Source organism: Lithobates pipiens, unplaced genomic scaffold, assembly GCF_037356315.1.
Source record: "Lithobates pipiens isolate NorthernLeopardFrog02 unplaced genomic scaffold, aLitPip1_a1.2 Scaffold_8, whole genome shotgun sequence".
NCBI classification, from domain to species: Eukaryota; Metazoa; Chordata; class Amphibia; order Anura; family Ranidae; genus Lithobates; species Lithobates pipiens.
This window is the reverse complement of record NW_027507903.1, coordinates 466,710,989-466,735,970: the sequence shown is the minus strand read 5'-3', so window position 1 is coordinate 466,735,970 and position 24,982 is coordinate 466,710,989. Positions and strand designations below refer to the sequence as shown.

Genomic DNA, 24,982 nt, shown 5'->3' with positions numbered 1-24,982 from the left:
AGTGCTTTCACACTGCCAGCATGGGGGCAAGTCCGGCACTCTGTGTGAACTCAGCGTTAAAGCACTCTGTTTTTCACAATGGGATTGCAGATGAGGCTTTTTTCAGGTGCTTTACAGGTGCTATTTTTAGCGCTAAAGCACCTGAAAAACGCCTCCAGTGTAAAAGGGGTCTAAATGCTACATGTTGGCCTCGTTCCTCCAACTTCTCCCTTATGCTTTGATATTCTTCAGACAGGGAGATGCTGGAGATACTTAGGTTCTAGACACGTGATCTAATTGTCATGGGCAACAGGCAAATAACCAGAGCAGAAGCCGTGTATGTGTTGCGTTTGATATAAAATATACAATTTTTCTATAAGACTGTGATAGAATAGTAATCAGATTGCTATTCTAACAGAGATCAGGTTTGCCTGAGGATGTTTCTCAAACAAATGCGTTGGTAACAATTAGAACTGTGGACAGTTAGCAGTTTGGTTGTTTTGGTTGGTGCCATTGTCGCAAACCACCATTCCTGGCTTAAGCTGGCGTGGCGTCAACCACCTCTCGGCCTGCCCCTGCAGAGCTGACAAAACATCCGTCCCAGTGTGGCTCCTGTCCCCCAAACAAACCAGCGCAAGCACGGCATGGCATCGTTTTGCCTGCGTACTTGCGTAGCCCCTGGAACGCCTACGGAGCACCGCTGGTTCTGAGGACAGAGCACTGGAAGAGGCCATTGAGGAAGAAGAAGAGGAGGGGGTGGAGGAGAGAGGTGTGTCACAACCAATAGTAGCATTTTGGAGGCGTGGTGGCGGAACAACCTCCAACACTACTGCACCTTGTCCTGCATCCTTCCCAGCTGCCAGAAGAGTGACCCAATGGGCCGTGAAAAGGGGACAACCGCAGCCAGGGGAGGGGTTAATTGTTCACAGGTGTAATAAGGTAGTTATACAAACTCCCCCAGGAGCTTGCTCCCTGATTGTGGCTTGCATGTGGATTTTTTGAACTAAAGTGGAGAGTTAACAACCAGGAGTTGAAAACAGGAGTCTCTAACCTCTATCCTACATCCATCCTCCCATTCATTTTAAAGATCCCACTGCAAGGGGCAACCAGACAGCTTTCCAGAAACGTCAGGCTGACAGCAAGCCAGATTCACCGGAACCAGAGTGTTTAAAGGGGACAACCGCAGCCAGGTAAGCTTGCACCTCCACTCCCCCCCCCCCCCCAGTGATTGTTCCAGGGACTCCGTCCGACCGCCTACGGGGGTCAGGAAGGATTTTTGCCCCACTGGTGCGTTTGGCTGCTACTGTCAGGGGGTTTTTCGCCTTCCTCTGGAACAACCATAGGTTAGCATACCCCTACCTCCGGCCTTCTTTCCATTTTTTACGCTATCCTAGGACGACTATTCCAGATCACAGCCAGACTTCTTTTCTGAGCGAGACCTCCACCTTAAGTAAAGGTAGCTGGAACAGCCAGCAACCGAATACAACAACTCCTTCCGCATCCATATAGGCATCCCCTGATCAACTTGCGCGCTAATAGCCTCAAGCACGGCGGCAAGTCTGATACCTAGCCCCACCTCAGGATCAATACCCTGATCAGGATCATCATCTTAGGCCCATAGTACCATCAACAGCATCCACAAACCATGTGCTACTTCAAATACTCAGCTGAAGTTCTGCACAGACTAAGGAACATCAACACCACATTGCCATCTTCCATACAAAAAATACTTCAAAGAGAACAACTATTAAAAACCGGACGACAACCAGCTCCCAACCACAGGAAGACATCTACTCGACCACTACAATTAGATTGCGCCTTGATTAACGCCAGGTCTGCAGTCAAACATAGACTGGAAGTCCACGACTTCATCATCGAGAACAATGTAGACTGCCTCTTCATCACCGAAAGCTGGTTAACCTCTGACTGCAACACCATCCTCACCGAATTGGTGCCGGAAAACTACAGGATCCTAACCGAACACCGGATAGGGAAAAAAGGAGGAGGCCTAGCAGTGATCTTTAAAGGTCACCTGGATCTCACTAAACCATCATCTCAGAACCAAGTTCCTTTTATGGAAACCCTGACGCTACATCTTCAACCAACACCCCATGACACCACTCATATTCTACTGTGCTACAGACCACCGGGACCAAAGTCCAATCTTCTTTCACCCCTCACGGAATCCTTTGCAATGCACACCCTAAAATTCAAAAATTTTCTGGCACTCGGAGATTTCAACCTTTGGGCAAACGAGCCTAAAGACCCCATCGCGACTGCCTGCATCAATCAACTAGAAGAACTGGGTCTACAGCAACTGATAAAGAATCCCACGCATGGGTCAGGACACACCCTGGACCTCATTTTCAAACAGAACATCGACGTCAACATACTTGACAACATAACTCTGCCATGGACGGATCACCACGCCATCAAATTCAAAATCACTACCAACATCATCAACGCAAAACGGAAACCTGTAACAACGCACTGGACCAGATCGCATAAAAAACTGTACTCCGAAGCCTTCAAAACCACTCTGTCCAAAAAGATATCTACAATAACCTCAAACCACTCTACGGAGGAAACACTCAACTCCCTGAACAAGGCATTACTGCAATCAGCAGACTCGGTAGCACCAAAATGCAGGGCACTCATCAGGAAGAAAAATGCTGGATGGTTTAATAGCTCCCTCTCCGTACTAAAGCAAGAACGCAGAAGAGCGGAAAGAACATGGAGAAGAAATCCCACCGAGGAAAACCTATTTAACTACAAAGGTCTGACAGTGAATTATCGGAAAGCAATCTTCAAAGCAAAAAAGGACCACTTCTCATATACAATCTCAACGGCCGCAAACCAGCCACGGGAACTGTTTAAACTGGTTAATCAATCAATGAATCCGGTGTGCCTAGAACCCCCAGAAAGCGAATCCCAGGATTACTGTGACAAACTGTCGGATTTTTTCATCGATAAAGTCAAAACCATCAGGGAAACAATTTGTCAGAAGAAAACATCCAACCTCAGCCAGCAAATACATAAAGAGGATGTCTGCACCAACATACCGCAACCGCCAAAATTTTCACTATCCCCAATTACCGTAGACACCGCAAAAAACATCATTAATAAACTGCGTGACAGTACCTCACCTATTGACATCATCCCCACAAAACTACTGAAAGAATGCTCCGACATCGTGGCTCCAATCATAACCCACCTCATAAACCGATCATTCCACGAAGGGATTGTTCCCAGCATCCTCAAACAAGGCATCGTCAAACCTCTACTCAAGAAACCAAACCTGGACCCTCAGGATCCAAACAACCGTAGGCCGATTACAAGCCTCAACACCATTTCTAAGATCATAGAGAAAGCTGTAGTACATCAGCTACAACTTCACCTGGATACTCACAAACTCCTGGACCCGCTGCAATCAGGCTTCCGCCCGGGTCATGGAACAGAAACAGCTCTCCTCAAGATTTGGGATGACGCCCTCGAAGCAGCAGATGACGGAGAGCCGTGTCTCCTCGTACTGCTAGACCTAAGTGCAGCGTTTGATACAGTAGATCACAATACTCTACTCGTCCGACTCACAGAAGTAGCCGGAGTCCAAGACATAGATCTCCAATGGTTCGCGTCCTTCCTAGGAAATCGGTCACAGACAGTGAAACTAGGAAAATTCCTCTCCGAAACTCGGGCAGTCACCTGCGGAGTCCCTCAAGGCTCTCCGTTGTCACCCGTTCTCTTCAACATTTACATTCGCCCACTCCTTCAAATCATCAGATGCTCAGATCTCTGCTTCCACTCTTACGCTGACGACACGCAACTTTATTTCCGGATCAATGGAAAAAAAGATCACCAACAACAACTTGAAAACTGCCTCAAATCAATAGAGGACTGGATGACCACCAACTCCCTCCAGCTGAACCAATCAAAGACAGAGCTTCTTATCTTACACCCAAATCATAAGCCCGCAACCAAAACCTCCTGGTCTCCACCAACCGTCTTTGGGCAGACTATCTCCCCAAAGACCAAAGCGAAGAGTCTCGGGGTTATTTTAGACGCACAAATGTCAATGGATGCGCAAATAGGAGCAGTAGTCATTGGATCTCACCATCTGCTGCGCATGCTTCACAGACTCATCCCTTTTATCCCAAAGAATGACAAAGCAGTGGTAGTTGGAACAATCATTAATTCACGACTGGACTACGCAAACTCGCTTTACATAGGATTACCACAATATCAACTTGCGCGATTACAACTGATCCAAAACACGGCGGCAAGGCTGATAACAGGAAAAAAACCCTGGGAATCCATTCCTCCTTCACTGAGGAGCTTACATTGGCTAACCGTAAAAAATCGGATCACGTTCAAGACCCTTTGCCTCACCCACAAATGCGTGCATAGAGAAGCTCCGCAATACCCAATGGAGAAAATAAATCATTACACACCAAACCGCAGTCTTCGATCAGCCAACAAAAACCTCCTCCTCGTGCCCAAAGCCCGGTATAAATCCAAGGGGGATCGGAGATTCGCTGTCCAAGGGCCTCGGCTATGGAATGCTCTACCAATCAACATCCGCCTGGAAGAAAATCACCTGGCTTTTTGGAAAAAACTCAAGACCTTCCTCTTTTAGCAGATGATCAAAGCTCACCACAGCGCCTAGAGGCGATTCAGTTCGCATTGTGCGCTATACAAGTATTTCATTCATTCATTCAAACTGATAAACAAAAGCCCAAATAAAAAGGAGCAGTAGAGATTGATAGGAAGCCCACTTGTTCATGCTTTAACACCAGAAGCCACTCATCATGCAAGAAGGTGCCTGATCTCCAGGAGAATCGTTAATGGAGATCATGATGAACACAGTAACCAGAGTTAAGTAACTTTTAAGTTTATTTCTACTGTTAAAAACCATAGGCTGTTTACTTGCTAGGCATTTTGCTTGTTATAGATATCTGTCAGTCTTGTAGAAATGCTGAAGAGGTGGAGACATTTAGTGGGGAAAACTGTCAGGGTTAGAAACACTACTCCTAGTGAAGATAACATCAGCCTAGATTTAGAGAAAACGGAATAGACCCCTCCTGTTAGCCCCAAACCAATTCCCAAAACTGAACATAAACCCAAATCCCTTTATCCTGGGGAGGAGTTAGAGAGAATCAGAAAAGGGGATTGGGAGGTTCCATATCTTTTATGAAGGGAAGTGAGTCTCCTGTAATAGCAGTGATAGCTATTCAGGACTTATGCTTGTTTATCCTTGCAAAACGTGCGGATCAAGCCACAACACTTCAACTGCTCCAGAAACTTGTTGTTGATTATGGTTGTCCCAAACAAGTCCAAAGGGATAACGGCTCACACTTGATCAACAGTCCAACAGTGGGCCAAAGATTCTGGAGTGTACTGGTTGTGCCACATCCCATAACATCCACAGGCAACTGGTTTGATTGAAAGATACAACGGCTATTGAATGACCAAATACACAAACCTACACTCACACATACACTAAGGGGGTGGGACCGGGTCCTCACACAGGCGGACATGTTGTTAAATTCTAGGCCAATAGCCAAAAGCACACCATATGAGAAGATGGTAGAGGCTGGGACACAGATTCCACAGCTGGAGTGCAGAGTTCAGTATTTATGTAAGGTTCCTGAAAGAACAGGGCTTAACAGATACCATGTTACTGCTGCCTATGACATAGAAACCAAGAGTGGCGTATCGGAAGCTGAAGCCTATCTAGGAATGAGAGGGACTCTGGCAGGAAGGTTTGAAGTTATATTTGGATTGGCAGATGAGCTTCAAGACAGTGGCTGGGACTCTGACTGGTTAGTGGATAGTTCTCAGCAAGAGTGGAAAGTGAGGCTATATAACATTAGACTTTCCAAAATAAACAGCAGTGATCTTCTAGGAAATATTAGTATATTTCCTCTCCTCCCTGTTGATGTTCTTTGAGAGGGTCAAAAGTGCATACAGGCAGGTGGCAAAGTATTGGTCAGGTATCCAGGCAAGAAGCCATTTAGAGGAGAGATTGTAGCTGAAGGGTCAGGATCAACTGTATGTATTATTTAGAAGGAACAGATAGATCATTTACTTTGTTTTCCACTCCACAGGCTGTCTCCGATTTGATCCATAGGAAGACCAGAGAAAAGTGGTTACACGATAGACAGAATGACGGAAGACCGCAAGAGCTGTGGAGAGCAAGGCCTTTGACGTATTACAAGCCTGAACTTGTTTCTAAAGAACTTTAGAATCAGCTTTCTAATGAACTTTTAGCCAAAGACTGAAACACCTTTTCAGTGACATAAATATGGGAGGGGGTTGCATTCAAGGAAATTAATGTGTAAAATGAGTCATTAGTAATGAAGATATTTTTTGTGTGTCGTCTGAGGGGAAAAAATCAGGGGGTGAATGTGTTGCGTTTGATATAAAATATACAATTTTTCCATAAGACTGTGATAGAACAGCAATGTGATTGCTATTCTAACAGAGATCACGTTTGACTGAGGATGTTTCTCAAACGAATGCCTTGGTAACAATGGGAACTGTTGACAGTTTGGTTGTTTTGTACCTTTTGTCAACAAACTGGTAAACAAAACCCAACTAAAAAGGCGCAATAGAGACTGATAGGAAGCCCGCTTCATCATGCTTTAACATCAGAAGCCACTCATCATGCAAGAGTCAAAGAGAATCTGTTGATCAGACCTAGGTTTGGACTTCTGATAGCACTGATAGCATAGTTTTGCAACAGTGCAGGAGAAAGTCAAGAAGATGCTGGTGAGACAAGAACCAGCTTGAATAGGTCTCATTCACACGTACCTACATAACTCCCAACTGTCCCTGATTTCAAGGGACTATCCCTGATTTGGAACCAAGTCCCTCTGTCCCTCTTTCCTCCTCATTTGTCCTTCATTTTGGTCTGATTTATATAGTTGTATATAAAATGCACTATTTATCTTTCATAAAAGTGTTTTCCAGTGCTAAACCGTTCATCCAAATTCTAAATTGTTTCATTTAATATAAAGGAATAGTAGTAGTATTAACCAATTAACTATTAACTCGGTTAACATCTTTTTTATACAATTCTCCTTTAAGAGGGTGTGGCAAGGGGGTATGTCCTATGCCTACATACTTTTGCTAGTAGGTGTCCCTCATTCCCATCTCAAAAAGTTGGGAGGTATGCGTACCTCTCCTTATACCAATAGAAAGGGCTGTCTTTGCTCTTACAGGATGCATGGAGTTTTGTGCATCCGCATACAGGCAGAGCCATTAATAAGGCCATAAGTACTTGGTGGTGCCGCTCCAAGCTGAGGTGAAGTGCCTCATTGGCACTCCGAATACAGTGCATCCGGAAAGTATTCACAGCGCTTAACTTTTTCCACATATTGTTATGTTACAGACTTTTTCCAAATTTAAATTAATTATTTTCCTCAAAATTCTACAAACAATACCCCATAATCACATGTACAAAAGTATTTATAGCCTTTGCCATGACACTCACATTTAAGCTTAGGTGCATCCTGATCATCAACTTGAGTGGAGTCAACCTGTGGTAAATTCAGTTGACTGGACATGATTTGGAAAGACATACACCTGTCTATATAAGGTCCCACAGTTAACAGTGAATGTCAGAGCACAAACCAAGCCATGATGCCCAAGGTATTGACCTCCGAAACAGGATTATATTGAGGCACAGATCTCAGGAAGGGTACAGAAACATTTCTGCAGCATTGAAGGTGTCAATGAGCACAGTGGCCTCCATCATCTGTAAATGGAAAAAGTTTGGAACCACCAGGGCTCTTCCTAGAGCGGACCAAACTGAGCGATCAGGGGAGAAGGGCCTTAGTCAGGGAGGTGACTAAGAACCCGATAATAACTATCACAGCTCCAGCATTTCTCTGTGGAGAGAGAAGAACATTCCAAAAGAACAACCCTCTCTGCAGCACTCCACCAATTAGACCTGTATGGTAGAGTGGCAGACGGAAGCTACTCCTCAGTAAAAAGTACATAACAGCCTGCCTGGAGTTTGCCAAAAGGTACCTGAAGGACTCTCAGTCCATAAAAACAAAATTCTCTGGTCTGATGAAACAAAGATTGAACACTTTGGCCTAATGGCATGTATCATGTCTGGAGAAAACCAGGCACCACTCCCCACCTGGCCAATGCATCCCTACAATGAAGCATGATGGTGGCAGCATTGTGTGGTGGGGATGTTTTTCAGCGGCAGGAACTGGGAGACTAGTCAAGATTGAGGGAAAAATTATTGCAGCAATGTGCAGAGACATCCTTAATGAAAACCTGCTCCAGAGCACTCTGGACTTCAGACGGGGGCGAAGGTTCATCTCCCAGCAGAACAAGACCCTAAGCACACAGCCTAGATAACAAAGGAGTGGCTATGGGACAACTCTGAATGAGTGACCCAGCCAGAGCCCAGGCTTGAACCTGATTGAACATCTCTGGAGAGATCTGAAAATAACTGTACACCGACACTCCCCATCCAACCTGATGGAGCTTGAAAGGTCCTGCAAAGAAGAATGGGAGAAACTGCCCAAAAATGGGTGTGCCAAGTTTGTAGCATCATACTTGACTTTGAGGCTGTAATTGGTGACAATAATGCCTCAACAAAGTATTGAGCAAAGGCTGTGAGTACTTATGTGCATGTGATTTTATATTTATTTTTGAAATTATTTTTATTGACAATTTTGTTAAAGTGCAAAAAACTCAGTAGCAGTGGCACAACCAAGCCACCTAACAAGGTCACGCAGGGCCAACACAAATAGTACATTATTACATTACCACCAATGGTAGGTGATTACATCTCTGGCTAAATAACAAAGGCCAACTATCTATACTAAAAGGAATAAACAAACACCCCAGAACCTTCCTCCCTTGTTTTTTTATTTTTAATGTATTTTCAAAGATTTTAAACAAACTTCTCTCACGTTGTCATTATAGGGCATTGTTTGTAAACATTTAAGAAAATAATCAATTTTGTAATAAAGCTGCAACATAACAAAATGTGGAAAAGCGAAGTGTTGCGAATACTTTCCGGATGCACTCATCCAATGAGCAATGAACATTTTAGATTAAAAGCACCGCTTGTCATAGCTGTTTCTAGTTGGAACGTATACATGTAAAGGCCTCAGTCAATTATACTACTTGGGCCATGTCCACTGACATATTTCGCCCCACCCACCAAGGCTTAATCATAGAGGTAGGAAGTAAGAGCAGAATAAGATCATTTATACAGCATCGGCTGTGCCAAGCAGAGGCAGTGCCATTGGGAAGCAATGGCTGCACAAACATAGCCGCTAATCTTAATTTGACTGCAGTGCGCAGTACCACACAGCTGTCAATGAGGACTTATGCTGCGCACACATGATCGGAAATTCAGCCAGCAAAAGACTGATGAGAGCAAATGCGACCATGTGTATGCTCCATCAGACTTTTGCTGGCCGAATTCCAGCCAGAAAAAGATTGAGAGCAGGTTCTCTATTTTTCAGTCGGAAAAAGTTCCAATCGGAAATTCCGATCGTCTGCAGCAATTCCGACGCACAAAATTCCTACGCATGCTTGGAAACATCAAACTTAATTTTCTCGGCTCATCGTAGTGTTGTACATCATCGCGTTCTTGACGGTCGAAAGTCCAAGGAACTTTTGTGTGACCGTGTGTATGCAAGCCAAGCTTGAGCAGAATTCCGTCGGAAAAACCATCCAAGATTTCTCCGACAGGAAAATATGCTCCTGTGTACGGGGCATTCGAATTTATTTTAGAGGAGACAGAATTTGCAATGAAACTATTTCAGGTTTGTTACAGTTGATAACGAGTTGTGACAAGGAACCATATAAATGAATACGATATCTTTAAAGCCACATCTTCAATCTCAGCTGTTCAGACAAAAAAAAAAAAATTTAATTCTAGATTGAGGTAGACCTATACACAGATCATTTACCTGCAGAATAGGTCTAATATGACTTTTAATGTGCAAAAAGAGGCCTTTATTGGGCATTGTATACACATCGCTAGACTTACCATAGCACAGCTTGTTTATAAAGTCATTTCCCAGCAGGAGAATAGTTGGCAGATCATCAAAAAGTTGCAGCTTTGTGATCTTGTGGATAGCAGAAGGCCCAGCTAGGATGGATAATTCATCCTCGTCATAGCGGGATCCAATTCCAATTGGGAAAACAGATATTCCTGGATAAAAAAAAGAGAAGCCAGGGATAATTTTAGACCTGTGGTTTAACATGACAAACAAGCCTAAACAATACATGCATAATTTTGATCAGCTTTATCATTGCTGTTTTGACTAATGGCACTTTGCAAGCGCACGAGAGAGAGATTTTCAAACATCCTGTGTACATGAAGCATTAGAAGCTCTGTGTTAATTGCTGTCTGTGTGAGGGTTGCCACATTTCCTCCAAACCTAAACACTTTAGGGGCTCAAAGCACTTTTTTTAAGGGGGAATGCTGTGGATTTTGGTGTAAAGGGGAACTGTGATGTAAGGGGGTTTCTGCTCACCAAATCCCCCAATTGCACCCTAGTTCCCAGCATCCCCCTTAAACCAGGGTTCCCTAAGCCCTCTTTGCATTTGAGTCCACAGAGCACCCCTTACATCTGAGTCCCCTTACCTTAGTGTACTCACTCGCTAGGAGGCAGGAAAGAGAAGGGAGGGAGGAGACTTCAGACACATACAGTGAATGATGAGCTCACTCACCAGAGGGTGGAGGCTCAGTCATCAGCACCTTTCATCCATAATGTATCTGTCAGCTGTTAGCTTAAAATCCCCCCCCCCCCCCCCCCTACGCATCCCTTTTCTGAGACACAGCACACTGTGGGTTTCGAATGTGGATGGGCAGACCCAGAGGGGTAGAGGTAAGAGGAGCAGATCAAGCCCTTTCTCCTCTCATGTCTGTGTAAGTGGGGGGGGGGGGGGGGGGGCTGGGCTGGCTGTGGGAAGTGTGTGGGAGAGTGTCACAACACTCAGCTTAGACAACTAAAGCCAGCCCCCCAAACGGTTGGAAACCCTAATGATTGGGGTGTGCCCAACCACACCTGGCCCATGCACACACCTAAAACTACTACTGCATTACGCAATTTTAATAGTCCCAGATTGAGCAGGCAATGGTAAACACTAGATGCTATGGCCCAGAGAAATAGTTTGGACCCTTCTTTGTTGCTTCTTGCTGCTGGTCCTTATATGTGCATTCTGTTCTGCCATAGTGCCACCCAGCAAGAGTGTGTCACTGGCAGAAACTCCAGGGACATTTATAGACAATTTAATTCAATGAAGATGTGTATTTTTCAACCTGAGTAATCATGTTGAGTGAACCTGTAAGCACAGTGGTCCCTCTGTGCCCTACCAAACCTTACTATTAACCAATCTAATTACTCACACCTCTGTGTCCTACCACATCTTACCATTAACCATTTACTCCACCTGCACCCTCAGACCAATGCCCCTTACATAATTGATGTGTTGTAACCAGCACTGATTGACCCAAGTAAATGTCCTGCCCATAAATCAGACCTGTTTTTCTACGACTACAAAAAATGTAAAGCAAAGAAACTTGACCTTTTGCTAGAATTATTGTAAATCTTCACCCCTCTGATGCCAGTCACATGATGAATGCCTCTCCATTGATCATATAGTTTTACTAAAGGCCAGTATCAAAGTTCAGAGAGAGTCAGAGAATTGGCCTGACTAAGCTGGTAATTTCAGTTTTCTAAGCTCCTTCAGTAGTGTCTATGGCACCAGTTCTGTTGCACTATTTTGCCTCTACTGTTTTAAAATGTACAAGAAATATTTTTAGACTATAGGTCTTGTATACATGGACATCTGTTTGTGTTCTGCCTGATTTTCTCCCCATAAAAGCAAATGGGAATGCATAAACAGCTTAAGGCTACTAGAAACAGGAAGGGAAGGCCCTCTTCAGTCTTTACCACAATAATGATATTGTGAGTCCTCTGTAGCAACTGTGTCTCCAAGGAAGCATTTAAAATGCCTTCTTTCATCAAAGTTGGGGATCATGAGATAAGCAAAGATCTAGCGTTTTGCCAACCCTGGATTACATAGTTACATAGTTAGTAAGGTTGAATAAAGACACCAGTCCAACCTGAGTAAGTGTCTACAATTGTCCCTATCTCTGTACATTACACACTCACATCAGTCCCTACCCTCAAGGAGCCCACAATCCTTGAGGAAAGGTCCCCATTCATATACTAGGGCCAATTTTGGATAGAAGCCAATAAACCTACCTGCATGTCTTTGGAGTGTGGGAGGAAGCCCACGCAGGCACAGGGAGAACATGCAAACTCCAGGCAGGTAGTGTCATGGTTGGGATTTGAACCAGTGACCTTTTTACTGCTAGGTGAGAGTGCTAACCACTACACACCACTGTGCCGCCCCAAACTAAATTCCTCACCATGCTTCATCATATTAAAAGGCCTTTAAACCCTACAGACTGCAAAATGGTTATGTCCATCACTGACCACATGAAATCTGAAGGAATCTGGGGAACAGGTTGGGAGCTGCAGATAACTTCTGGCTTGAATTTTTAGTGCATTTGTGGGAATAATTCCTTGTTAAGGAGTAAAAAAAAAAAAAAAAAAAAAAAAAAGTCAGAATATTACTGTTTGCTGTAGCCGAGCTGGCTGCATCATTAACTTGATCATTTGATTTATCAGCAACAAGGATAATTGCGATCTTAGATGAGAGAGGTCTTGCTCCATGCACTTCTGAAATCACACTCTGGACTGCATATTGCAGTGCATCTCCTATAGAATATACAAAGAAAGAAAGAAAATGATTTAATAAAAATGTTTTGAAATGTTAATGTCCACATCTGTGTTCATTCACTATGTCTTAAATCCTATAATTAAGTAAAATTAAAATACAGAAAGTAAAATTCAGTTTTAGTTCCCCCTTAGTTCCAGCTTGAGATGGAGATTATATGTACAACAAAATAATAAAGTTAAATAGGTTAGGTGGGCAGAGTTAAAAATAGTGGTAAGATAGTTTAAATAAAACATTTATCTGTAAAGTAAAAGAAAGTAAAGATAAAATGCTGAAGTTGGACATCAGGAAGATGACACTGGGGTTCCCTGATGATGGTGCCCCAAAATGGTGCTAAAGCCACGTACATGTCCCAAATAAATGCTATCTACCCCACATGATGCTCTCCTGACCTCACCCACATTCTCCTCATTTTGCCAGCAACAACCCTGCCCAATACCTGCATGCTCTTCCCCCTTGATTTCACCACCACATCTGTACAACCCGCCATAACCAACATGCCAGTGCAGCCCCTTCCTCTTGCTCTCACCACTGTGCCTGATCCCTAATCTTACTTCACTGCTCTTACCCCTGCAGCTACATAACACCCATCCCACACTCATTACTGTGCCAGCGCAATACTCCCCAGTTTTTACCCCCACACCTGCACATTCAACTCCCATTCTAACCACTGGGCCTGCAGGCCACCTGCCTCCATCTTACTGTTCATGAATTCCAACCCCCCCCCCCCCCCCCCCCACCATACTCTCCCAGGTCTTATCACTGTTTTCCCTACCACTGTAACCACCACGCCTGTACACCACCCCCCTGCCGAAATGCAGTATATGTTCTCAGAAGTATTTCAGAAAATGTTACCGCACTTTTTCCACAAGTTGTAGCTGACAATTATAGGAATTAAGCCAACACAAAAATTATAGCCAAAATGCATGCAGTCTGCACAAATGTGTGTGGCATTCACCCAATCATTTTTTAATAGGCCCCATTGTATAAATGCATAAGAAAAAAAATAAAAATAAAATGAAAAAAAAAATAAAAATCGAATAAGCTCATAAACGTCTCTGTCAAAGAAAACAGACACATGTATGAGAAAAAGTATGAGTTTATTTGATTTTTTTCATTTGATGTTAGATCTATTGATTTGCTCACAAATGTTTGTAATTTCATTTTTATTTATTTTCACATGCATTTATTTATATATGATGGATGTAATATTGTTTTGATTTTACACTAGAGCAGGAGACTCCAAACTTTACAAACAAAGGGCCAGTTTACTGTCTTTCAGACTTTAGGGAAGGCCGGACTGTAGCTGGAGGGAGTAGAAAATGCCATGCGGTCAATGGGAGTAAGCAATACCCCATTATTGGTTTTAATGGGGGGGAATAGTGCCCTATCATTGGTATTAGTGACCCATTATTGGTATCAGTTGGGTGAATTTTGCCCCATCATTCGTTTTAGTGGGAGGAATACTACCCATTGCTGGCATCAGTGGCAGAAATAGTGCCCCATTGTTGGTGTCATTGGGAGGAAAGGCACCCCATCATTGGTATTAGTAGGAAGAATAGTCCATTGGTATAATCCATTGGTATTAGTGAGAGAAATAGTGCCCCGTCGTTAGTATTAGTGGGAGGAATAGTGCCCTATCATTGGTATCAGTTGGGTGAATTTTGCCCCATCATTTGGTTTTAATGGGAAAAATAATGCCCCATCATTTGGTATTAGTAGGGGGAACAGTGCCCCATCATTGGTATTACTGGGAGGAATAGTGCCCCGTCATTAGTATTTATGGGAGGAAAAATGCCCCATCGTTGGTATTATTCGGGGAATAGTGTGCCATCATTGGTATTAGTGGGAGGAAAAGTGCCCATTGGTGGTGTTAGTAGCAGGAATAGTGCCCCATCATTGGCATTAGAGGGAGAAATAGTGCCCAAGGGCCAAATAAATGCATGCAAATAGCCCCCGGGGCCACAGTTTGGAGACCACTGCACTAAAGGATAAATAGCACCAAGCCTGTTAATCAATTTTCAGTGAACACAGACGAGAGTGTTTATAGGTGGGGGCTGCTGAGGTTTTAAAATAAGAATATAGCAGCTCACAAGACTCACGTTTTTAGACCCTTATGTATATTATGGAGAACCAAGCCACATGCATTATAGCACATTGGACCGAGTGCGTTAAAACGTAACAGCGTAAAAGGTTCATTCCATTTTGTTATATCAGCAAAAAGCCTAGAGTAATGTTTGAAACTACAGTAGCTCTCCTGCATAACAGAAGAGGGGTGGGTTCTGTGTGCTGGTAGGGTGTGCTTCACCCTATTCCCGGCCTCCAACTGTTAATGGATACATTCATTTTGCAGGGCACAGAACTGGCTGTAATAGGCCTGAAAACTGTCAACCAAAAGGTCTGTAGTGTGAACAAACCTTAATATAGAATTCATCTGGTAATAAACACTGAGAGTAAACCATCCTATTTCAATCATCTGTAGGTTTAGCTGTTTGCCCGAAATTTAGCATAAATAAACTCTACCACTTTGAATGATTTCATTTTATACCAAAAGGTGTAATGGAAATTCCCATTCAACATCTAGTTTATGTAGCATATTTATCTGCACTGAAAATAAGCTGCACAAAACATGTAAATCACTTTATTTTTGCATTTCATTCATTTGCCAACCCATTAAATCCTGCTTACAGATGTTTTACACTTGGCGTCCTCTTTGTGCTCCATAAAACTGAATGAGACTCTTTAATGACATGTTTTATATGAATATATATTACTTTGGCTTTGGGAAACCAGCTTAATACATAAAAATGCACTTTTTAAGCACTAGAGAATTCCAATCTCTCAGAAGAGTATTGCTGCTGCTGCTGTTAGTAAACTTGCCAATAGATAATGGAATGCCGAATTTCTTCTCTTGCTAAAGTATGTCCTTTGCTCCTAATTTGCAGCATTATATAGATACCATGATCTACAGATTACTTTGTAATAAGAAGTTATGAGGCTGTTAAAGGGAAACTATAATGGGCTTATTTTTTTTACAGTTTATAAACAAATGTGTTATATCCTTTTTTTAGTTATTTGTAAAAAAATCTAAATTTTACTATGTAAACATTTATTGCAGGGTGGATCCATGGCACTTTATTTCTAAAAAGCACAGCACAGCTTGTAAGGTTTTTGGCAGACTATGTTAATTAAATTTTTTAGATGATGTTATTTCTTCCAGGGGGACAGTGGCCTTTCTTTATGACAATTAGTTCTATTTGTAGCACAACAGATGTAAAGAAGAGCCCTCAAAAAGCATAGGACATGTGATTAAAGAGAGCCTGTGCTGTGGAAGTTGTGCCCAAAAAATACAAGCAAAGGACAAAAGACTAGGAGAAGTATCTTTGTGTGGAGGTAGCCATCTTGGTAGAGGCGGTGCTTTGCTTCCTCATATTTAAGCTGCCTCTCTACCTGTTTTGCAGCGTGAAATCTAAGGCACTGCTGTCCTCCAACTCCAAGTCTCACCAGATTTGGAGTGAGATTTGCCATTTTCAACAATGTACGGCACAATTTTAACATTGCTGGAGTGGAAGGAAGCACAGATCGACAGATTGGATGAAGCAGAGGCATGGAGATCCTTGCAATGCAGGCCCACGGGTATGGCATCCATTCCAGTAAGAACATTGATCAGCACAATAATGACATTATCGAATCTCACTCCAAATCTGGTGAGATTTGGAGCCAGAGGACAGCAGTGCCTTAGATGATTTCACACTGCAGAACAGGAGTGCCCAAGCACAGGAAGTGCACTGCCATGTTTCAGGAGGAATTCAATGTAAAAGATGGATTTTTCATGCAAGTGCTTAGAAACAATTTACATTTCTATATTGTTCCTGTAAGATCATGAATCTTCACTTTTGGAGTTCCAATCCACTTAAACACCACCTGGTAGTTGGAAGCAGTAAGCATCATTGTTTATAAGAAATAGTTCATATTTATTTAAAAAAAAAATGAAAAGGTACTTACCCTCTTGCCTGTACATTTGGGGCAAAGAGAGTGGGTTTTAACTACCACCTGCTGCACATATGCATCCGTCGACATCTGAGGTTTTTGTGCTGAGAGTTCAGAACACACTCTCAGCATAGTGACTGAATTGTAATAGACAGCTCTTTGTGTCTATTAATGACTGGGAGCCGGTGTGACCATTGTGACAGCCAGCCACATTGGCCATGTGTTTGGGCAGTCCTTTATGACCCCTTGGGCATGAAAACCCGGGTAAAGGGATACCAGGGTACTATGTGAATGGACCCTAAATCTCAGGGTAACTTTCTGGACAGCTCAACTCTATACTTATTCAGTGAAAGTTAGAGTATCACAGAGCAAATTCCCCAGTCCAGATGACTCAGCCTGGACAATTAAATGCCGTACAGGTGGGTTGTGTTTGATATTCTCTTTATTTACAAAAATGCTTACCAATTTTGCTAGGTCCACTTTCTGTTTTCTGCATATCATCCACCATCTTTATCAAGCCTTCCTTGTTCTGGGGGTCTGTCCATGCAATTTCCAGTTGAGGTTTCCATCCATACTGAAGAACAGCCACCTGTGTTGCTTCAGGTCCTTTCAATAAAAATATAAATAATGAAATAAAGACACACACAACTGAAATAAAACCTAAACACTCAAAAACCAAAAAAAAAAAAAAATGCAAAAAAAAATAAAAAATTAACATGAAATGCAGTGTGATTTCTAAATTAAACTGGCCAAAGTTATAGAAAATAAGGACCCAAGGACAGGAAGCATGTTATTTGCAAGATTACCAAATAAAAAGAATATTAAAAAATAATGATAAATAATAAGGGGAAAAAATTCTGAGAATGTTAAACTAATGCAGCCACATCATCTAAGGACTGATAAGCTGCAATGTATTAAATTTTTTGTTTTGGGTTTGGATATGTTTTAAGTTGATTTACTGTGTTGTAACCCCTTTGTATTAAATAGTAATCAGTTTGGTGTTTTTTTATCAAGGGTCCACCTGGTTACTTACATGGATAACTATATTTACCTGCTTGTGCTGTTCACCCTTCTAAACTTTGTCTATTGAACCATTGCAGATATGTATGGTTTCATTTTAATCCTGAGCTTTATTCATCTCTAGTTGTGTCTGCCCCATTTTGGCACGATATAGCCACACACTCAAGAGTTCTATTTTAAGTAAAGGCTCGTACACACTATAAGAAAATATCGGGCAAACATTTTCATCCAAATAATTTTTCATTCGATTTTCGGATAGTTTGTACACCACTTTTGACAGTCGATTCTGAATTTTCATACGAAAATTTCCAGAGAGACCAACTAAATTTTTTCTTGTATGGGAACAGAACAAACAATTTTCTTTAAAGTGTTCTTGTACGATTTTCATACAGGATACATCAGAAAATAAAGACTGTGCATGATCAGAAAAAACAAGCAACAAAAAAAAAAGCCTTTGTCGTATGAGACTTTTCATACAAATTTTCGTTCATCGGTTCCAATTTTCTGTGAATCAACAAGGAAAAAAATCGGACGATCGTTTGCCCGATTTTCTTATAGTGTGTACCCCACTTAAAGAGGAAGTTAACCCGGGAAAAAAAAAACCCTAAAAATAAACCCTGCAAGGCAAAGGCATAGAATAACTAACCTGAGATCGAAGCCCCCTAAGCGGTCCTCGTTCTTCATCTCCGTCGTTGCCATGTATCCCAGAGTGACTTCCGGGTCTCGCGGCTCCGGCGCTGTGATTGACGTCACTCCGGCGCATGCGCTCAGCAGCCGTCAGTGACGGCACGTTCGCCTTCACTTGCTGCGTGGACAGTGTGCCTGCGCTGTTGTCTACAGCGCGCATGCGCAGTAGACAGCGGTGCCCTTTTTTTGTAAAATATCTCCTTAACCGTGTAGGAAACCTCTGATCTGCTCCCGGTATTTGTGAGACCCCATCAACCACAGAAATCTGCTCTCGAGCATTGGCCAAGGTAGGATCCTGCAAATGGGCAGTGCCAAATGCACCCCTGGACACATCCAGGTCTGGGTGCACTGGCCTTGAGGATGTTTCCCCTTCACCCTCCTAAACTGGGAACTGCAACGGGGATAGCTCCTCATCATCCTCCCCCAGCATAACCTTCCATAACCTTATCATCCAAATTAAACTGGATATAAACCCGAAAATAAATTTTTTTTTTGTTAATGTCATAATGTACAGTATAAGATTTTCTATCATTTGAGCCCAGTCTTGCCACAAAGAGTTAATCCAGCTCTGAGCAATCCTCTTTTATTGTTCAGTCAGATAATTCTTGGCAAACAGAGAAAAACTTTGTCAATTCCTCCCCCTTGCTGTGAGTGACAGGTGATTTACATATCTCGTGCACTAGCCTAAGAGACATGCATTATTTTTGAATTCCCTTCCACTCCTTTCTTCTGCTGCTCTGCCAGAATTGGATGTTCCCCACCTCAGCATGATTTGGCATGCTGAAGTCATGTGGTTACTTTCCTGTCTTTTCACTGGATGTTAGAGATCATAGCAGACGTTCAGTATAAGAAATACACAGGAGAAAATGCATATTGGCAAGGGAAGTGTAGAGGTGGGCGGGGAGTCTACTGACATCACGACTCCACCCACCAAGCTCCAGACAACAGACCCACCCACAGAATATGCAGTTTTTCGGGTCTCATAGCAGACAGACGGGAGACATTTGACAGGTAAAGATACATGCAGGAGACATGTATATCTTTATAGATAACCCCTATGGCAGTCATTTAGAAAGGATGATATTGGGTTTACATCCACTTTAACATTCTCTGCAATCTCATTATCAGTGACAGGTATCTCCATATTAGAGGGGTGTGTTGTGGGGGTTTCAGGCCCAGACCCCTCAGAGTCTGTCCCTTCCAGGCCCAGTGTTCCCAGTTCTCCTGGCTGTCCTGGCAGCCCCATCTGTACTTGGTTCCACAGTCTGAGAAATAGTGGACAGTCCCACCCCACTATGATATCATGTATTAAACTTCTTACCACTCCAACCTCTTGTGTCACTGAGGTATGGCCATAAGCAACAGTCACCAGGATCAGGTGGTACCCCATAGTGTCCCCATGGATACACACTACGCGTAGAGTCTTACTGGGCTGAGGCTCCCAATCACCCTGGCATGTACAAGTGTTACCATGCTACCGGAATCCAGTAGAGCCTTGTCAAGAAGGTGGTTCAGCCACACTTCACACTCAAACTGCCCTGCCACCAGATCAAGATGAGTAGCACACACTCCTTGCACATAGAAGGAAGTTCTCCGGCCAGTCCCGCAATCCATGGGTTCCTCCTGAAGTGGGCATTGTGCCTGGGTATGCCCCCAGGACCGATATCGCCAACACTGTGGTCACCCATCCTTGGGACAGGAACCAACCTTCGAGATTCTGCAGAGGATGATGCAGGTTTGTGGGTTCCAACGTCTGGTAGGGCTTCTCTCCTAGGTGCTGTGGCCGGTCTGGTTGCCCTTGGTGTGGGTTCCCGATGCTCGGCAGACCCAAGCAGGTCCTCCACTACGGTGTACATTTTAACCAACTTAACCAGCTGGCCAGCAGTTGCAGGGTCTCCATGGCTTACCCAGCACTGTAGGTCATCTGGCAGGGACCGCAGGTACCAGTCCACCCGTTCCACCATTTGTGGGCCTGACAACTTTTCTGGCTGCAGCCATTTTTTAACCAGCTGTACCAGTTTGTGCATTTGGGACCTGAGTGGTCGGTCAGGTTTGTACCGCCAGCGATGCACCCTCTGAGCCTGGATGGCTGTGGTCACTCCTAGGCAGGCCAGGATCTCTGCCTTCTAGGCCTAGGCCTTTTACGGGTCACCGGTGAGGAAAGGGGAGATAATGCTGGCCCATTGGTCATGGGGCCACCCCTCTCTCTCCGCTATCCTCTCAAAGGTAGTGAGAATGACCTTTACGTCATCGCTCTGGGTGTAATTTTTTGTAAGAAATGGCTGGACCTCACAGACACTTGGATGCCAGTGGCGACGACCGCTTGTTCTCGTCCCTGAGCTAGCCGCTGTACTGCCTCCTGCAAGGCAGCCATCTGTGCTTCAGTGGACTCCTGCTGAGCAGTAAACTGGGTGGCTAGCAACCATGTGCATTCCTGATGAGCAGCTACAGCCTGTGCCAGGGCCCGCTGCTACTGAGCCATCGCTTTTTCATGGTGAAGGTTTACATCTGCTGAAGCTTGCTGCTGGGTCGCGGTGGCTTGTGCCAAAGCCCTGATGACCTCCCCCATGTCTTTATTCTGTGCCTGCAGCATCTGAGCTGACTTGACCCAAGACATAGCATTTGTACACTGTCTCTTTAAATGTCAGTTTTTAGTTTTAAACGTTTTTTGCGGCTGCAAATCCAAGACAGCAGTTGTAAACTTTGGGGATGATAGCTCCACGGGACCAAGTGCATAAGCCATTTAAACAACAAGTCTTTTATGTGTAAGCAAATTAAAAATAAAGCTTCATTCACCACACAGCACAAAAAATATAAAATAAAGTCTGCTTATCTTCAGCACAAAATAAAGTCCGCTTATACTCAGCGCAAAGAAAATCAAAGAAAAGGCACAATACAGTTTGTAGCCAGGTCTTCATCCCAGAGTTTAAAAAGTCCTTGTTGAATCTTTAGCAGCTCCAAACAGATACACAGCTCATCATGACAGGTGTAATCACCTACTCTTCCTCACCACCACCTCTTCACTACTTCCTGTCTTTTATAAGCTGTTTCCTGGAGGCCTTTAACCCCCTGTGTGCTGAATCTCTGTGGTCAGGGATGGAGGCTCTTTCCCATCCGAATACCACTTCAGAGCCTCCCAAATTCTGGGTCCCAAATAACTCTCTATTAAGATAGAGAGGACTGCGAGTCAGTCCTCTCCTGATTGACTCTACTCCTGGAATTCCTCACCCACAACCCAAATACTGGTGCTATATAGCACCCGTCCAGGACCCAACCTTGGATTAAAATGATCACAATAGTATCATGCTATGTGAGTATCTCTTTCATGGTGGCGAGTTGTTATAGATGAAGAGTTCGATCTACAACAGACCGCAAGACAAAGAGATATTATCGTTTAAGCCTCTGCTTTTGCTATGATTTGGTGAGTCGATACCAAGCACGATGTCTGGTGATGGTAAATAGGATTTTTGCAACAATCTCATGCCATTCAACCCAGATTGGGAACATGCTCAAAGAAGGAAATTTTTATGTGTTTATCTGAATGTTGAACAATTAGCGCTGCTAAAGTTTGTATTTGCTTTTAGGAAGTTCAAACTTATTTGTGTAGTATCTTTATTTGTTATAGTAACGGCTCTGGAGATATTGATACATGTGCGCTGGGAGGAATTACTTAATTGGTTCCAATTGTGCATATATGTGTGTGTCTGTGTGTGTGTGTGTGTGTGTGTGTGTAATCCGTTCCAGGAGATTGCTTGTAATCCAAAGCACTTGCATATCAAAGCAAGTTTCTCCATAGAAGTCAATGGAAACGAAAATAATTCGTTCCACTTTGACTTCTATTCTAAAGGCTCGGAAACACTCAGGAACGGAGTATTTCCAAGTATTTCCAAGCGGCTCTGAGTGTCACCGGCACCCCCTGCACCTCTGGCTAAATGCAGTACTGCACACCATAGAGGCTTGAATCCTGCTAGTTTTGTGAGACAACGCTCGCAAACCAAGTCAGGATCTTTTTTAAATAATAGCTCATATTGTGAATCACTCGTTAACCGTGTTACTCACAATCCAAGGTTCCACTGTATATATATATATATATATATATATATATATATATATATATATATATACACATACGTACGCTCTTACAACCTTTTATTTTATATTTAAATATGTTAATGCTAATGGCAGTCTTACCAATATGTGCCTTGTAAATAAAGGTCTTGACAAAGGTTTTCATGAGTTCAAACTCTGATTTCATGATGTTAATGCTGCTGTCCAGTATGAATATCACATCCATGGGTCTCATACATGGTACTAGAACAACGTAAAAGAAAGAAAAATGGAAACATTTGAGCACATATTTTAAAACAAAGCATAATAGACAAGACTATAGGATTCGTCAATTTACGGTCCTTGAACTTATAATAAAAGATACAACACTGCATGACGTTGATGTTTAAATGGCCACAGCCGCCCCATTATTAACAAATTAATAAATAACAGAAACATAACAATTTTAAACACCAGGATGGGGTCTTTGGGTTTCCTTAAAGCACATGTCCTCAGCTGCGCCCCATCCAGCTTGAAGACTTTGTGGCTTCCACATTTTGACTTACCCCCAGGGGACCTAGCTCCTGGGAGAACCACCAACAACCAACCAGGTGGGAGTGACATACCCTAGATGGCCCCCCAATGCTCTAACAATCTGGTTAATCCTTGACCCCTCCCCCAAAGACCCCCTGACCCACAAGCTGCTACAACAAAAGGGCAAAATATTAGAAACAAACAACATTTATTTTTTTGGAAACACGAGACACCAAAAATTGTCCTCCACCCAGAATACATCCTAAACCCATAATCCAGGGCGGGAGAGAGGGAAACTCTTCACATTAACATAAATTTTCAGATTGATTACCCATCTGCCCTTGCACAGAAAAACCCTGACCATCTGACCCCTAAGCCACCAATCAGGTAAGCTACGCCCCCTACCCCACTAACTACATAGCTCTTTAACCCTTCTCAGACCTGTTCCTCCCTTAGTCATGCTGATCCTTCGTCTACTTTCTCTTCTCCGGGTCATACTGTATTTAAAGTAGAACTATGGCCTCCCATTAAGATATATACAGTATCTGACATTTATATATTATATCTTTTCATGTGACAACATTAAAGAAATGACACTTTGCTACAATGTAAAGTGGTGAATGTACAGCTTGTATAGCAGTGTAAATTTGCTGTCCCCTCAAAATAACTCATTCATTTCTAAATCGCTGGCAACAAAAGTGAGTACACCCCTACGTGAAAATGTCCAAATTGGGCCCAATTAGCCATTTTCCCTCCCCAGCGTCCTGTGACTCATTTGTGTTACAAGGTCTCAGGTGTGAATAGGGAGCAGGTGTGTTAAGTTTGGTGTTATCGCTCTCACTCTCTCATACTGGTCACTGGAAGTTCAACATGGCACCTATGGCAAAGAACTCTCTGAGGATCTGAAAAAAAGAACTGTTGCTCTACATAAAGATGGCCTAGGCTATAGGAAGATTACCAAGACCATGAAACTGAGCCACAGCATGGTGGCTAAGACCATACGGCAGTTTAACAGGACAGGTTCCACTAAGAACAGGCCTCGCCATGGCCGATCAAAGAAGTTGAGGGCACGTGCTCAGCGTCATATCCAGAGGTTGTCTTTGGGAAATAAATGTATGAGTTCTGCCAGCATTGCTGCAGAGGTTGAAGGGGTGGTGGGGGGGGGGGGGTCAGCCTGTCAGAGCTCAGACCAAACAGTTTGCTGAAGACAAGCAGACTAAGGAAATAGTTTACTGGAACCATGTCCTGTGGTCTGATGATGTAAGCATATTTGGTTCAGATGGTGTCAATCGTGTGTGGCAGCAACCAGGTGAGGAGTACAAAGACAAGTGTGTTTTGCCTACAGTCAAGCATGGTGGTGGGAGTGTCATGGTATGGGGATGCATGAGTGCTGCCGGAACTGGGGAGCTACAGTTCATTGAGGGAACATGAATGCCAACATGTACTGTGACATACTGAAGCAGAGAATGATCCCCTTCCTTCAGGGACTGGGCTGTAGGCAGGGGTCAAGTCCTGGGAAAAAAGTGTGAGAACTCACCCAAGATCCCCTTCCCCTCAAAAATAAAGAGTGTGTGTGTGTGTGTATGTATATATATATATATATATATATATATATATATATATATATATATATATATAATATACATACTCCTTTTTTTAACAAATAAAGTGCAACATTTATTGTGAGGTGCCAGTTTACTAGGGCACCTCCAAAATTCTCATGCATTAAACAAATAAATATAAAACAACAAAATAATTGAACCTGTAGGCTATACTAACAAAAAAAACACCACATTGTGTGATAATGGTTCACTGCAGGCTCCCTGTGATCATCAATGCAGACTCACTGTGCCCATCAATGGAGACTCACTGTGCATATCATTGTGTATATATATATATATATATATATATATATATATATATATATACACACTGC

The 24,982-nt window shown here is 43.1% G+C and overlaps 1 protein-coding gene across 1 annotated transcript in view; it reads right to left on the bottom strand.

Annotated features, from left to right (window-relative positions):
• Nucleotides 1-24,982, bottom strand: part of VWF (von Willebrand factor) — a 271,073-nt gene that overhangs the window by 113,104 nt on the left and 132,987 nt on the right. Inside the window, exons 29-32 of the mRNA XM_077468547.1 lie at nt 22,657-22,776; nt 17,221-17,364; nt 12,606-12,749; nt 10,004-10,168 (exon numbers count right to left, since the gene is read on the bottom strand). Coding sequence (XP_077324673.1) covers nt 10,004-10,168; nt 12,606-12,749; nt 17,221-17,364; nt 22,657-22,776 — 573 coding nt within the window. The remainder of the gene's footprint in view (nt 1-10,003; nt 10,169-12,605; nt 12,750-17,220; nt 17,365-22,656; nt 22,777-24,982) is intronic.